The following is a 15,658-nucleotide window of genomic DNA, read 5'->3' on the forward strand; positions in this document are numbered from 1 at the left end:
TCATCTGTGTACTTTTTTTCCGGGTTATATCTGGAGACTATCTGCTCCTTAATTGTAAAATATTTTATTTGAGGTATGGCTCAGAAATAATGCTTCCACATTAGAGTAAAAAAAAAAAAAAAAAGATCACTGAATATTTAAAGAGAAGTCAGCCCAATTAAAATAATACTTTAGTGACACCTAGAACCATTACATCAGAATCTTTGGCAGCAGGTCTTGAGCTTCAGTGTTTTTTAAGTTCCCTGGCGTATCAAGTGGAACTATTGCTAAACTCCATATCCTCTGATGATAACGTAATGTTCAGAAAAGATAAACTGAGTATCAATATGTAAAGATACCCAAGAAAGTGGCATATGCCTGATGGTCACTTGAATCTACGGTCACAAAAAAAGTAAAATGCATCAATACTTCTGCTTTACATGTAAAACCACCACACAGCCATTCTCTAACTAAATGCCTTGGTAAAGGTCCAAAGTGGATAAGAATCCAAAGAATTTCAGTCAGTTGCTATATTAATATGGCAAGATTTCACTAACATTTTCTAAGACTGAGGGTAGCCAGGAAGCAATAGTATAGCATAGTGGTTAATAGCACATATTTGAAATATAAAAAGCCTAGATTTGAATATCTAAAAAAATTTTTTTCAATATTGTTTTTTATTCGTAAACAAATCAATATAAAATAAGTCTAGATGGCAGTGGGGGTAGCTTACTTACCAAGGAAGCATGTGGAAAGTGGAGTGGGTGCAATCAGACTCCAGCCTGGAGATCCCTCCCTCCCATCCACCTTAGGGCTTTCCTGGCCTAAAATCACTGGGCAAGCAAATTAACCTCCCTTTCTCCGGGATTCTTTATATAGCTTGGTTATGGTAAAGATTAAAAGAGAACGTGTGGAAAATACAATACTTGTTGACATGCCCTAGGAACTCAACCATCAGTAGCTACCATTATTAACCACTGTTTTGGAATTGAGGGATGGAGGATGGATGGAGTAAAAAAGGGAGGTTCCTGAAAGTAAAAATCTTAAAGAAAAAAAAAATGGTCTTTGAGAGAGACTCTGCTTGAACTTGATAACATGCTACAGGATCAAAGACTGGAAGTTTCCCATGACTAAGATCAAACCAGCAAATACACATTTACAAACAAGGCTTTCTCACTTAGAAAAATCCCATAGAGCAGCCTTCAGCAGGCATGAGAATATGCTCCAAATCTTACCAATGAAACAATATCATTAATCATCTTCAAATCAGCTTCACAGAGCTTCTTGTTATGGCACTACCTCTTCCTTTAACCCCAAGGCCTTGGTGATTTTTACTTCGACAGCTTTTTCCTACGTTAAGGTAACTATCCTCGGAACACTCAACACATCTGCTAATTTGTGCATAATAGTAGGAGAAATACTAAGGGTCCAGCTTTCAACCAATGAAGGAATTTTGTATCCATACAGAGTTTTAGTAATGATAATTCATGAAATTAAACAGAAACACATGTTGGATATTTCATAACTGTCCAATTCTAAATTCGGTTGATATTTCTTATTCCTCCTGCATCATAGAAGACCCTATTCTGAAAAACTGTCATTATTGCAGTTTAATTAAGCAAGTTAAAGTTGGACACACAAATGAAGGCTGCCCTCTTAGTTACATTTTCAGTGCTTAATGATCCTTTTATCCTTTTATAGTTTCAGCAGTACCTTGGGAAAACAGACTCATTTTTCATAGTTAAGCACGCATCCCATTTCCTGATCAACAGGTTCCAGGGTAAACACTATTCTCGAGTAACTGTCAATGCAGACAGAGTAAGAAAGAAGAGAGTGTGTGGATTCTCTCCCAACATTTCCACAGGGGTTTTAAATGATTTACTTTAAGGTATTTTTATAAATTGTTTCCCTAGCTATATCAAAAGTGACAATAGGAAAAAAGATTTTTTTTCTTGAAGTTAAAGACTTATTTTTATGAGAAATTCAGCTACAACCAAGAAAGCTTCCAGGAGCTAAGTGGTAGTTTTAGGCTGAAATGTCCTGGTTTAAAAATAGAGATGCAGATTTTTCAAAGGCTAAATTAGCAGGTGGAAAGCACTTGAGAACATGCAAAAACCTGCAAAATCATTGGGTTTCACTATGTCTACAGAATACCATTATTTTTGTGGCAGTATAACTCTCTTTTGTAGTTAATGCTTCCTGTTGATGAAAAAGTATTTCTTAAGCAACTTCTGTGGTGAAAAACCAAAAAGTTCTAAGCTATTTTGCAAATTTGAGGAAATATAAAATGTAGGGCAATGTAAGAAAAATACTTACACCTATCATGTGTATCTGAAGTAAACAATGATTTCAAATAAGTCTACTACTATCCTTCCTTAAATTACCCATACGTAATGCACTTAATAATCTAATAGCTGTAACTACTGACCCATAAGCTTCTATTTATAAATTGTTCTTATGCTTTTCATATAAATAGATCTACTCCATGCTCGTCTTATGCCAGATTACATAAATATGGATTCGGGGAGGAGGTATATATATTTTTTTTCAATTCTTGTACATTTTATTTATTTATTTATTTTTTAAAAACATCTTTAGTGGAGTATAATTGCTTTACAATGGTGTGTTAGTTTCTGCTTTATAACAAAGTGAGCCAGTTATACATATACATACGTCTCCATATCTCTTCCCTCTTGCATCTCCCTCCCTCCCACCCTCCCTATCCCACCCCTCTAGGTGGTCACAAAGCACCGAGCTGATCTCCCTGTGCTATGCGCGACTGCTTCCCACTAGCTATCTATTTTACATTTGGTAGTGTATATATGTCCATGCCACTCTCTCACCCTGTCATATCTTACCCCTCCCCCTCCCCATATCCTCAAGTCCATTCTCTAGTAGGTCTGTGTCTTTATTCCCGTCTTGCCACTAGGTTCTTCATGACCTTTTTTTTTTTTTTTCCCTTAGATTCCATATATATGTGTTAGCAGACTGTATTTGTTTTTCTCTTTCTGACTTACTTCACTCTGTATGACAGACTCTAACTCCATCCACCTCATTACAAATACCTCCATTTCATTTCTTTTTATGGCTGAGTAATATTCCATTGTATATATGTGCCACATATTTTCAAAGGTTGACAGTGGGCCTTATTGGCGGAAACACATACTCAGAAGGAACAGTGGGATAGCTCTGTGGCAGTTTAAACCGTTAAAGCGTTTTAAGAAATATGTTTGCTATATATCAAGCAATGACAAATGGGAAGGAGAAAACGTGGAGACGATTGGGCAGGAGAAGATGATGAAAGACAAGGGAAATTAGAAGAATCAAAATCTAGCACTTCTTAGGGGCCACCATTGAGAGGATTCTGCTGCTGTGTGGGCGTCCCTGCTTCGTGGAGGGGGCTCGATTAGCCATGGCAAAGAGGCACGGCAGACCTTGCCTGGGATTTAGGTCTATAAACCCAGCAGAACACTATCTTTAGATCTCATTTTAATGAGATTATACCAATATTCACTTGTGGCAGCGCTTCTCAAACTTTAATACGCTTATGCATCCCACGGGGTATCTTATTACAAGGCAGATTCTTATTCAGAGGTCTGGGTTGGGGCCCGAGGACCTGCATTTCTAACAAGCTCCCAGGTGCGGCCATGCATCTGCCGAGTGGACCACACTTGAGGCTTTAGAGCATCAGAGCTCCTTTCAATATGGTTTTACAACACAGCTTGTTGGAGAGACCAGTAACTATCAGAGCAGTGATGTTCTACTTGACTCCTGCAGTAGAATCAACCGGAGGCCTTTACAAAATTTGTTTGCCCAGGTCCCTCCAAGACCAAAAAACTCAGAATTTCTAGGGCAACCCTAGGCATCTTATTTTTGCTAATACTTCCCAGGTGATTTGAATATGCAGCCTTTGAAGAGAACCACCAACATAAAAGTAGGGCCTCCGATGCTTTGCAACTGTAAGTATCCCATACGTAAGAGAGTTCGTTTCAGGAGGGTAAAGAGAAGTCAAAGTTTAATCGAGTAACTACTGAAAACAGTCAGCCTTATACAGGAACCTGTGCAAACTTGTATAAGCCTGTCTCTAGTTCTGATCTTTAATCATTGTTGGTAGTGAACTGAGGCATGCTATTCTCTTAAGAAAAAGATCTATTTTAAAGATAAAAGGCAAGATCAGTTCAACTTCAACACCGTGTCTGCAGGGTGCTCACGCCTGGGAATGGTCTAGGTGAGGGGAAGGGTAGCCCCTTTGAGAATTACCACTGATTTCCACGGGGCAAGTGTAAGGGCCCCTGTGAGTGTCCCTTCCACAACCAAACTACGACAGCACGTGCTACAGGGTATAAAGACCAAAAGTTCAGTCATACCGAGCAGGCTTGCTTCCTGGTTCTATCACTTCCTAGCTGTGTGGCTAGTACAACAGTACTGTCGTGCAGGTTATATGATCTAATACAGGGAAAGTTCTGAGAACGGTGCCTGGCAGAGAGCTAAATACGTACTAAAGGTAGCCATGTAACGTTGTCCTAGCCATGTAATATGTACTTATCTCTTGCCACCCAGAGGGACGTTATGTTTTCAAGCCTCCTCAGGATGATCAACTCTGAGAGGGAATGGCCACAGAGAGCCCAGAGCTCTAGCTAATGCCTGGTGGAAGTACTCTGTGTTGCAGCCAAGCCTGATGGATAAAAGATCCACTATTCTCAGCAGGAGAGCACTTTCCAGGGTGTTTTTATCACTGGCTTTTTGATCGGTGCCACTGGATAGAGTGAGCCCCTGGTGCTGGCCTCTGCATGCTCGTCCTGCTCCTGGATCACTCTGCTTCTCTCAGCAGACTGGCGTGTAGATGTCCTCACCCATGGACTGGCCAGCTGCAAGAGTTGAAGTCTTACTCCCCTGAACCTGGTGTCCACGCCAGGTCCAGGCTAGCACAGAGGAGCGATTCTGCACACTGCCAATTATCAAAAGCACTTTGAAGTGGTGACCATCGTGGTCCTTACAAAGCAGTCTCCATCCCCCCTGCTCTGCTGGAGAATCTGATGTTTCCAGTCACCAGAAAAGAGTGGGGCATCTAAGTGAGGGCTGGGGGAACCTGCAGCCTCAACTGTTAAGTTCCACCACGGACAGGGAGGTGGTAGGACCTTCTTGTGGATCTATAGGAGAGGCGGGGCCTAAAAACATCTTCTGGGAGCCTGCGCACTGTCAAGGGAAGGCTCCCGCTACCAAATACAGGATGAAAAGTTTATTTTTAAGATCTTTGCCAAGTCCTTCCTTCAGAGGAATGCAGTCCGAAGCCTCCATCCTGAACAATAAGTCAAAGCTAGCATTGGAAGTAACGCATCTTTCCGTGATGGTCTGACCCCTGCTTCATGACCTTCATGCTGACATTCTGCTGGGAACTCTTCCAACTAGGGGATCTCAGTGGGCTGCAGGAGGGGCAAGAAGGGGAAGTAAGCTTGCTACTGTTGTCTCAGGAAGCTAGCCCAGTTGATGACCCGTCCCTTCAGGGTCCTGGCCGTGTCAACATTATCTAGTGGAAGCCTGGACGTCGTCATCAATCTGCCGCTCCAGGAGAGCAGCAGGTAACCTTGACCCAGCATTTACTATGCGGCTGCCTGCACTGAAAGCTTTTTACATGGATTCTCTTTCTTGTCTAATCAGCACAACCACACTAAGAGATAGCGAGATAGGTGCTGTTAGCACTGCTTTTACACAGAGAACAAACACAAGCCCAGGGAGGTATCTAAGGCAACACCGCTGGGAGGTGGTAAAGCCAGGATTTACACCCAACCAGTGCAACTCAAGAGCCCACGCTGTCACCACCAAGCTCAAACGCCTTTATCTTTATATCACTCTTGGGCTGAGATTTAAAAAAAAAAAAAAAAAAAGTTTTTTTTCCTTTATAGGTTCTGGTAGAGACCACTGTGTTTTGATGTTTCATCCTATCTAGACAGGTCTGCCAACTCTCTACTCTGGCTTCCAGATCCCCTCTGAAATCACCCTTGACTTGGGTGGTCCATGGCAGTGTGTATCTGCTGTTCGGGAATTACAACTCGAATCTTTCAGATTCTCATTCAAAAACTCATCCCTGTGAGATGATAAAGACCTCCCCCTCTCAAAGGGAGCTTGGGGATCCCTGGTGGTCTCCCCAGTCCTGAGGGTCCTACAACAACCCATCCCCTTCCCCATACCCCTCCTGGGCAGGGGTCGAGCTAGGCAGTGGCTGGGCAGTGACACGCTGCATTTCCCTTCTCGTCCCTTCACATGGCAAAGAAATAACAAGCCTCTTACATGCCAGTCCTGTTTCTTGCTCTGATCAAAACTACATTTGTCACTTTGAAAGCAAACTGGCATGAGGTATCTAAAATAGTCAAACTCATAGAAACAAAGAGTAGAATGGTGGGGGGAGGAGGAGGGGGAAATGGAGAGTTAATATTCAATGGGTATAAAGTTTCAGTTATGCAAGATGAATAAGTTCTAGAGATCTGCTATACAACACTGCACTATGGTTAACACTACTGAATTGCATACTTAAAAAGTTTGTTAAGATCTCATGTTGTGTTCTTACCAGTTAATAAAAAAAAAAAAAAAAGCAAACCTACAAATGATAAGATCACTCACAAATATCTCTTAAAACTCAACTAAAAATACTGTTAGCTATTCTATTTCTTTACTTATATAGAGTGAAACATACAAATGTGGTAAAGAAAAGTGTTCCTTCTACCTACATAAATATGCATTTGAGAACTGATTTATGTTGTAGTGAGGGGTCAGCTGTCTGTTCTTCTTTTGACTGACACATAAAAATGTTCTATGTGCTCAAAAATAATTTCCTCTCAATTTTCACTCTTCAATGCCACATAATACCATAAAAGCACACGTATCAGCCAATATAAATACTACTCATGATAATGTTAACTATGTATGATGACGGATATGTTAATTAGCTTGACTGTGGTGACTATTTCACAGTGTATATGCATATCGAAACATCGAACATTTTATTTGTTGGTTATACCTCAAAAATGATGAGAAAAAGAAGAAAAAAGAAAACATGCCCAAAGTGCTAAGCATCTACCTGGTATACTCAATAAATGGTAATCATTAGAGTTAAAAAAAAAAAAAAACAAACCATGACTGCTGATAGTTAGGCTTTCTTTCTCTCTATAATTTCAGAATTCAGAATATCATTGGCTCCTTGAGGTCTACATGTGTACTCTTGTCAAAACATACAAATCCTGAAGATAACTCTTTTCAAGAAGTGGAAGGAAATTCACTCTAAGCGTAGTAAAGTACAGCTTTGGAATGATGCTGTTTCCAGAATGTCTGAATGCCAGACATTCAGGAAAGCAAGTTTTCTGTTGGACATACTCCTGGGAGTGCTGAAGGTACACATTACTCTAGGCGGCAATACAGATGGAAAAGAGAAGGCTTTCCAATGATCGTTACAAAATGCATTCATCAGGGTTTAGGAGACGGGGATGCAATTTAATCAATAAACATCTCCCCTAAATCTCACACTTGGTTTCTTAAAAACCATTAAAAAAAAAAAAATCAAATTCTCTTCAATCAGTCTTAGGAAAAATAGTAAGTGCAATACCTAGGTGTAGCAGCGTCGGGAGAACCGGTACTGTTATTTCCATGGTTAAAGCCTCAAGTCAAGCAAACCAAAGCATGCAGAGCACCGACTAAGGATGGTGGCCCACATAGCCTGCTTCCCACAGATCAACTCCATAGTGGAAATTCCCCGCAGTAATGATCAGAGAAGGGCTCACCCCACTGCTGCGGCTTGGCTCCACCCCAGCGTTTATCCCAGGTGGGGGTAAAGCAGCTGTGAGCAGACAGCACACACAAGCAGCACTCGAGGGTCCGGGGAAAACGGGTACTCACCTCCGCGATCTTCAGCACTGCGCTCCCATTCAGGTCAAAGGTTGGGGTGTAGGTTATGCAGAGTAAAACCTTTAACAACCAGGAGGCAGAGGAGGAAGGAAGAGAGAAGGAAGTAAAAATTTAGAAATAAATTTCCATTTTACATGTTATTAGTGCAGTCCTGTTTTTTATGACTCTTTCGCTCTTTGCTTTTCATATGTTTCTTTCCATCCCACCCACTGCTCTCTAATTAGTGACCACACGTTGCCCAATAAAATAGAGACTAATACTTGTAAAAGGAAGAAGCATTGTAAGCCTGGCCAGAGATGGCTTTCTTCAACAACTCCAGGTCTGTCCAGTAATAAAGAAAACCAAATGGCCAGGCTCACTGCTAGGTCCTGTACATGAATTACCTAGACTGATATTTTTAGTAAGTGTCATTATTACTGTCCTCATTTTACTGATAAGGAAACTGAAGCTCTGAACGATTAAATAAGCTGCCAAAGTCACACAGGTACCAGTTGTGGAGCTGAGATCTGAACCCAAGTAATCTGGCTCCATGCCCTGACTGACCATGCAATACTGTCTCTACATCTTCCTAGACCCGAGAGTCACTGTATTTTTCTGTTTCTGTCGCCTTCCCAGATCCACATGGGATTAGACATTCTTTTATGGGCACTTTCTTCTTTCCTTCTTTATTTCCCCCAGAACCCTGCCTGGGGCTTATTTATTAGTTCCAGGTTCCCCTTATTCTCCAAGTTACATAGACAGTGAGTCGATGACATTTACGAGATCTTTAAAGACCACTAAAAATTCCACTTTCTACTTGTAGAGCTATTAGGGAATAGATCAATAAAAGCCCAGGGCATTTTAAGAATTGCTTCTAATTTTATAGATAAAAGGCTAGATGCTCCCCTGTCCATTTGGCTTCTGATGCTGCAAATTATCTCGCCGGTGGTCCCAGACATGAAATTGCTGATGTCTGCTCCTTGATCCCCAAACCCAACAGCCATGTCCTGCCTGCAGCTTGGCCTGTCAGTGGCAGCCTTGGAGGATGTTTCTCACCTGGTTCTGCCTAACTCGTGAAAGAGCGCTGAAGCCTAGCAAATTTACCTAATACAGGATATACACCTGATCAGCACACCAAAAAGTGTAACTGTCCCATGGAACAAGGAACCTCTCTTAATCTCTCAGTCTTAGTTACCAGCAAGGCCAGCCCTAGGAACAGTCACGCCTTTAGCAAAAGCAAACAGGTAGGTAATTAAAGAAGGAAAAAAGGATTCTTGCCAATTTTAGGCACGAGGTTAGGTAAATTCACTGTGGGTCTGCTCCTCAATTTTTTGCTCCTTAAGGCACCTGAGAGCCAAGCGTTGACTCCAGATAAAAATCGTCTGAATGCCACGCTGGCCGAGAGGGGGGATTGTGGGAACTACTGCCCCATGGCTTCATGGGAAAAGGCTTTCTTTTGTTTGATGACTATCTTTGGGGGTCGGAGTCTGGTATGCAAGGAGGGATGAGAGCTGAGGACAACAGTGTTGCCAGGTCCTAATTTCGCCTGGGGAGGGGCCATGTCTTCTAATGCCTCTGTACTTGATGGTACCTCTGCCTGACACCCTCCTACCCTGGGATCCTCCCAGGCTTGTTCCTCACGTGGCTCATCTGTTGGCTTCTTGGTGGTCTCAACTCAAATGTCGCCCCTCAGAGAGGCCTGCGGCCCTCCCTGAACACTCTCTCTGAAATGGCCTCACAGCTCCTTGTTTCACTTGCTTCAGAGCAAGCACCAGTCTCATAAATTCCTGGTTTGTTTATTTACTTATTTATAATCTTCTCATTAGACTATAACATCCACTGAGCATCTGAAAGGCCCTCAGGCTTTCCCACATGAGGCTTTCTTACTTTGATTTCTTGCTACCTTGCACAGCTTCTCTTTCTTATTTATTTTTTCTATGTCGTGTTTCACGGCAGGTGGGTGGAGGGTATGAGACAGTGGCTGGTGGAGGTGGTGGTCTGGGGAGGTGAGGTGGCCCATCTTGGCTCTTGGTTTTTTAAGTCATTACAATAAAGGCTGGCAACTGGCAAGACCTTACAATATGAAACTAATGATGGCAAATTTTTGTCTGAACTGGCTAATTAATAATGTTACTTATAGGACCAATGATCGACTTCCTGCCTTCCATCGCTCCATGCATTCATACAAGGTGTGCAAGGGTAAGAAAGAAGTTTTCAAAAGCCAACCCAGTTTTCTGTGAGCAAGAGCTGCTTTATGCAACAGAGGCTGGAGGAAGTGGGAGCCGTGTCTATGGTGAGGTCTTCGGGAAGGGCATTGAGTTGGCATATTTGCTAATCAAACTTCTCAGGGGAACAGAGGAGGCTGAACTCTCTCTGCCACAGAGAAGCCAGCAAGTGTAGAGGGAGGCCTCTTAGCAACAGTCTGAAGGAAACTGAAGATCCCTGCACCCAACTGATGCTGATCCTATTCAAAACATCATTGAAAAAAGGCTCTCCACACCGAATGTCTGGCCACTAATATCCAAAGACTCACTGAGCTCTATGCAAAAACTAAAAACAAGAAAAAATAGTGAAAGTGAAGCATAATAATGAAGCTGGCTCCTTAAGCTCACACAGCTTGTTTTTCTGGAAGCAGAGCAGGTTTTAACTCCAGAGCTGATGGTGCCCATGGCCCCCCCATGACTCCCAAGACATATAAAGGGCCCCCAGTTTCTAGCAAGGATGGTGCAGCAGACAGAAGTGACTTATTGAAAATGATACATGGATGGGAGGAGGGGCAAGATGGCGGAAAAGTAAGACGCGGAGATCACCTTGCTTCCCACAGATAGAGTAGAAATACATCTACACGTGGAACTGCTCCTACAGAACACCCACAGAATGCTGGCAGAAGACGTCAGACCTCCCAAAAGGCAAGAAACTCCCCACATACTTGGGTAGGGCAAAAGAAAAAAGAAAAAACAGAGACAAAAGAATAGGAACGGGACATGCACCAGTGGGAGGGAGCTGTGAAGGAGGAAAGGTTTCCACACACTAGGAAGCCCCTTCGTGGGCAGAGACTGCAGGTGGCAGAGGGGGGAACCTTCGGAGCCACGGAGGAGAGCGCAGCAACAGGGGTGCGGAGAGATTCCCGCACGGAGGATTGGTGCTGAGTAGCACTCACCGGCCCGAGAGGCTTGTCTGCTCAGCCGCCGGGGCGGGCGGGGCTGGGAGCTGAGGCTCGGGATTCGGTGCTAGCCGGGAGGGAGTCCGGGAAAAAGTCTGCAGCTGCCGAAGAGGCAAGAGACTTTTTCTTGCCTCTTTGTTTCACGGCACGCAAGGAGAGGGGATTCAGGGCGCCGCCTAAACGAGCTCCAGAGACGGGCGTGAGCCGCGGCTATCAGCGTGGACCCCCGAGACGGGCAGGAGACGCTAGGGCTGCTGCTGCCGCCACCAGGAAGCCTGTGTGCGAGCACAGGTCACTCTCCACACCACCCCTCCTGGGAGCCTGTGCAGCTCGCCACTGCCAGGCTCCCGTGATCCAGGGACAACTTCGCCGGGAGAACGCACGGCGCGCCTCAGGCTGCTGCAACGTCACGCCAGCCTCTGCCGCTGCAGGCTCGCCCCGCCTCCTCCGTACCCCTCCCTCCCCCCGGCCTGAGTGAGCCAGAGCCCCCGAAGCAGTTGCTCCTTTAACCCCGTTCTGTCTGGGCGGGGAACAGACGCCCTCAGGCAACCTACATGCAGAGGCGGGTCCAAATCCAAAGCTGAACCCCAGGAGCTGTACGAACAAAGAAGAGAAAGGGAAATCTCTCCCAGCAGCCTCAGAAGCAGTGGATTAAAGCTCCACAAACAACTTGATGTGCCTGCATCTGTTGAATAGCTGAATAGACAACGAATCATCCCAAATTCAAGAGGTGGACTTTGGGAGCAGGATATATTAATTTTTCCCCTTTTCCTTTTTTTGTGAGTGTATATGTGTATGCTTCTGGGTGAGATTTTGTCTGTATAGCTTTGCTTTCACCATTAGTCCTAGGGTTAGGTCCGTCCGTGTTTTCTTTTTTTTTTTTTTTTTAACTTAAAAAAATTTTTTTTCCTAATAAATGTTTTCTTAACAATTTTTTCCTTATTTTCCCTTTTTAGAAATTAAAAAAAATTTTTAATAAGTTTTTTCATATTTTTTATTTTAAAAAATTAAAAAAAATTTTTTTCTTAATAAATTTTTTCTTAATTTTTTCTTATTTTTTACTATAAAAAATTAATAAATCTATTTTTAAAAATTAAAAAAAATTTTTTTCTGAATACATTTATTCTTAATTTTTTTTCTTATTTTTTATTATAATAGCTTTATTTTATTTTATTTTATCCTCTTTCTTTTTTTCTTTCTATTGTTTTCTCCCTTTTATTCTGAGCCATGTGGATGAAAGGCTCTTGGTGCTCCAGCCAGGCATCAGGGCTGTGCCTCTGAGGTGGGAGAGCCAACTTCAGGACACTGGTCCACAAGAGACCTCCCAGCTCCACATAATACCAAACGGCGAAAATCTCTCAGAGATCTCCATCTCAACATCAAGACCCAGCTTCACTCAACGACCAGCAAGCTACAGTGCTGGACACCCTATGCCAAACAACTAGCAAGACAGGAACACAGCCCCATCCATTAGCAGAGAGGCTGCCTAAAAACATAATAAGGCCACAGACACCCCAAAACACACCACCAGACGTGGATGTGCCCACCAGAAAGACAAGATTCAACCTCATCCACCAGAACACAGGCACTAGTCCCCTCCACCAGGAAGCCTACACAACCCACTGAACCAACCTTAGCCACTGGGGACAGATACCAAAAACAATGGGAACTACGAACCTGCAGCCTGTGAAAAGGAGACCCCAAACACAGTAAGATAAGCAAAATGAGAAGACAAAAAACCACACAGCAGGTGAAGGAGCAGGGTCAAAACACACCAGACCTAACAAATGAAGAGGAAATAGGCAGTCTACCTGAAAAAGAATTCAGAATAATGATAGTAAAGATGATCCAAAATCTTGGAAATAGAATAGACAAAATGCAAGAAACATTTAACAAGGATGTAGAAGAACTAAAGAGGAACCAAGCAACAATGAAAAACACAATAAATGAAATTAAAAATACTCTAGACGGGATCAATAGCAGAATAACTGAGGCAGAAGAACGGATAAGTGACCTGGAAGACAGAATGGTGGAATTCACTGCTGTGGAACAGAATAAAGAAAAAAGAATGAAAAGAACTGAGGACAGTCTCAGAGACCTCTGGGACAACATTAAATGCACCAACATTCGAATTATAGGGGTCCCAGAAGAAGAAGAGAAAAAGAAAGGGACTGAGAAAATATTTAAAGAGATTATAGTTGAAAACTTCCCTAATATGGGAAAGGAAATAGTTAATCAAGTCCAGGAAGCACAGAGAGTCCCATACAGGATAAATCCAAGGAGAAACACGCCAAGACACATATTAATCAAACTATCAAAAATTAAATATAAAGAAAACATATTAAAAGCAGCAAGGGAAAAACAACAAATAACACACAAGGGAATCCCCATAAGGTTAACAGCTGATCTTTCAGCAGAAACTCTGCAAGCCAGAAGGGAGTGGCAGGATATACTTAAAGTCATGAAGGAGAAAAACCTACAACCAAGGTTACTCTACCCAGCAAGGATCTCATTCAGATTTAATGGAGAAATTAAAACCTTTACAGACAAGCAAAAGCTGAGAGAGTTCAGCACCACCAAACCAGCTTTACAACAAATGCTAAAGGAACTTCTCTAGGCAAGAAACACAAGAGAAGGAAAACACCTACAATAACAAACACAAAATATTTAAGAAAATGGGAATAGGAACATACATATCGATAATTACCTTAAATGTAAATGGATTAAATGCTCCCACCAAAAGACACAGACTGGCTGAATGGATACAAAAGCAAGACCCATATATATGCTGTCTACAAGAGACCCACTTCAGACCTAGAGACACATACAGACTGAAAGTGAGGGGATGGAAAAAGATATTCCATGCAAATGGAAATCAAAAGAAAGCTGGAGTAGCAATTCTCATATCAGACAAAATAGACTTTAAAATAAAGACTATTACAAGAGACAAAGAAGGACACTATATAATGATCAAGGGATCGATCCAAGAGGAAGGTATAACAACTGTAAATATTTATGCACCCAACATAGGAGCACCTCAATACATAAGGCAAATGCTAACAGCCATAAAAGGGGAAATTGACAGTAACACAATCATAGTAGGGGACTTTAACACCCCACTTTCACCAATGGACAGATCATCCAAAATGAAAATAAATAAGGAAACACAAGCTTTAAATGATACATTAAACAAGATGGACTTAATTGATATTTATAGGACATTCCACCCAAAAACAACAGAATACACATTTTTCTCAAGTGCTCATGGAACATTCTCCAGGATAGATCATATCTTGGGTCACAAATCAAGCCTTGGTAAATTTAAGAAAACTGAAATCATATCAAGTATCTTTTCCGACCACAACGCTATGAGACTAGATATCAATTACAGGAAAAGATCTGTAAAAAATACAAACACATGGAGGCTACACAATACACTACATAATAACGAAGTGATCACTGAAGAAATCAAAGTGGAATTCAAAAAATACCTAGAAACAAATGACAATGGAGACACGACGACCCAAAACCTATGGGATGCAGCAAAAGCAGTGCTAAGAGGGAAGTTTATAGCAATACAAGCCTACATCAAGAAACAGGAAACATCTCGAATAAACAACCTAACCTTACACCTAAAGCAATTAGAGAAAGAAGAGCAAAAAAACCCCAAAGCTAGCAGAAGGAAAGAAATCATAAAGATCAGATCAGAAATAAATGAAAAAGAAATGAAGGAATCAATAGCAAAGATCAATGAAACTAAAAGCTGGTTCTTCGAGAAGATAAACAAAATTGATAAACCATTAGCCAGACTCATCAAGAGAAAAAGGGAGAAGACTCAAATCAATAGAATTAGAAATGAAAAAGGAGAAGTAACAACTGACACTGCAGAAATACAAATGATCATGAGAGATTACTACAAGCAACTCTATGCCAATAAAATGGACAACCTGGAAGAAATGGACAGATTCTTAGAAATGCACAACCTACCAAGACTGAACCAGGAAGAAATAGAAAATATGAACAGACTAATCACAAGCACTGAAATTGAAACTGTGATTAAAAATCTTCCAGCAAACAAAAGCCCAGGACCAGATGGCTTCACAGGCGAATTCTATCAAACATTTAGAGAAGAGCTAACACCTATCCTTCTCAAACTCTTCCAAAATATTGCAGAGGGAGGAACACTCCCAAACTCATTCTACGAGGCCACCATCACCCTGATACCAAAATCAGACAAAGATGTCACAAAGAAAGAAAACTACAGGCCAATATCACTGATGAACATAGATGCAAAAATCCTCAACAAAATACTCGCAAACAGAATCCAACAGCACATTAAAAGGATCATACACCATGATCAAGTGGGGTTTATCCCAGGAATGCAAGGATTCTTCAATATACGCAAATCAATCAACGTGATACACCATATTAACAAATTGAAGGAGAAAAACCATATGATCATCTCAATAGATGCAGAGAAAGCTTTCGACAAAATTCAACACCCATTTATGATAAAAGCCCTGCAGAAAGTAGGCATAGAGGGAACTTTCCTCAACATAATAAAGGCCATATAGGACAAACCCACAGCCAACATTGTCCTCAATGGTGAAAAACTGAAACCATTTCCACTAAGATCAGGAA

General features: G+C 41.9%; 1 protein-coding gene and 1 long non-coding RNA gene across 3 annotated transcripts in view; one reads left to right on the forward strand and one right to left on the reverse strand.

Annotated features, from left to right (window-relative positions):
- Nucleotides 1-15,658, forward strand: part of LOC309635029 — a 207,757-nt gene that overhangs the window by 151,806 nt on the left and 40,293 nt on the right. The window lies entirely within an intron of this gene.
- ARFGEF3 (ARFGEF family member 3) overlaps nt 1-15,658 on the reverse strand; it is a 202,022-nt gene that overhangs the window by 115,767 nt on the left and 70,597 nt on the right. For both annotated transcript variants that reach the window (XM_082405594.1, XM_082405593.1), the window contains exon 5: nt 7,867-7,935. In XM_082405594.1, the coding sequence (XP_082261720.1) occupies nt 7,867-7,935 (69 nt within the window). The remainder of the gene's footprint in view (nt 1-7,866; nt 7,936-15,658) is intronic.

This window comes from Balaenoptera borealis (genome assembly GCF_965194805.1).
Source record: "Balaenoptera borealis genome assembly, chromosome: 9".
Classification (NCBI taxonomy): Eukaryota; Metazoa; Chordata; class Mammalia; order Artiodactyla; family Balaenopteridae; genus Balaenoptera; species Balaenoptera borealis.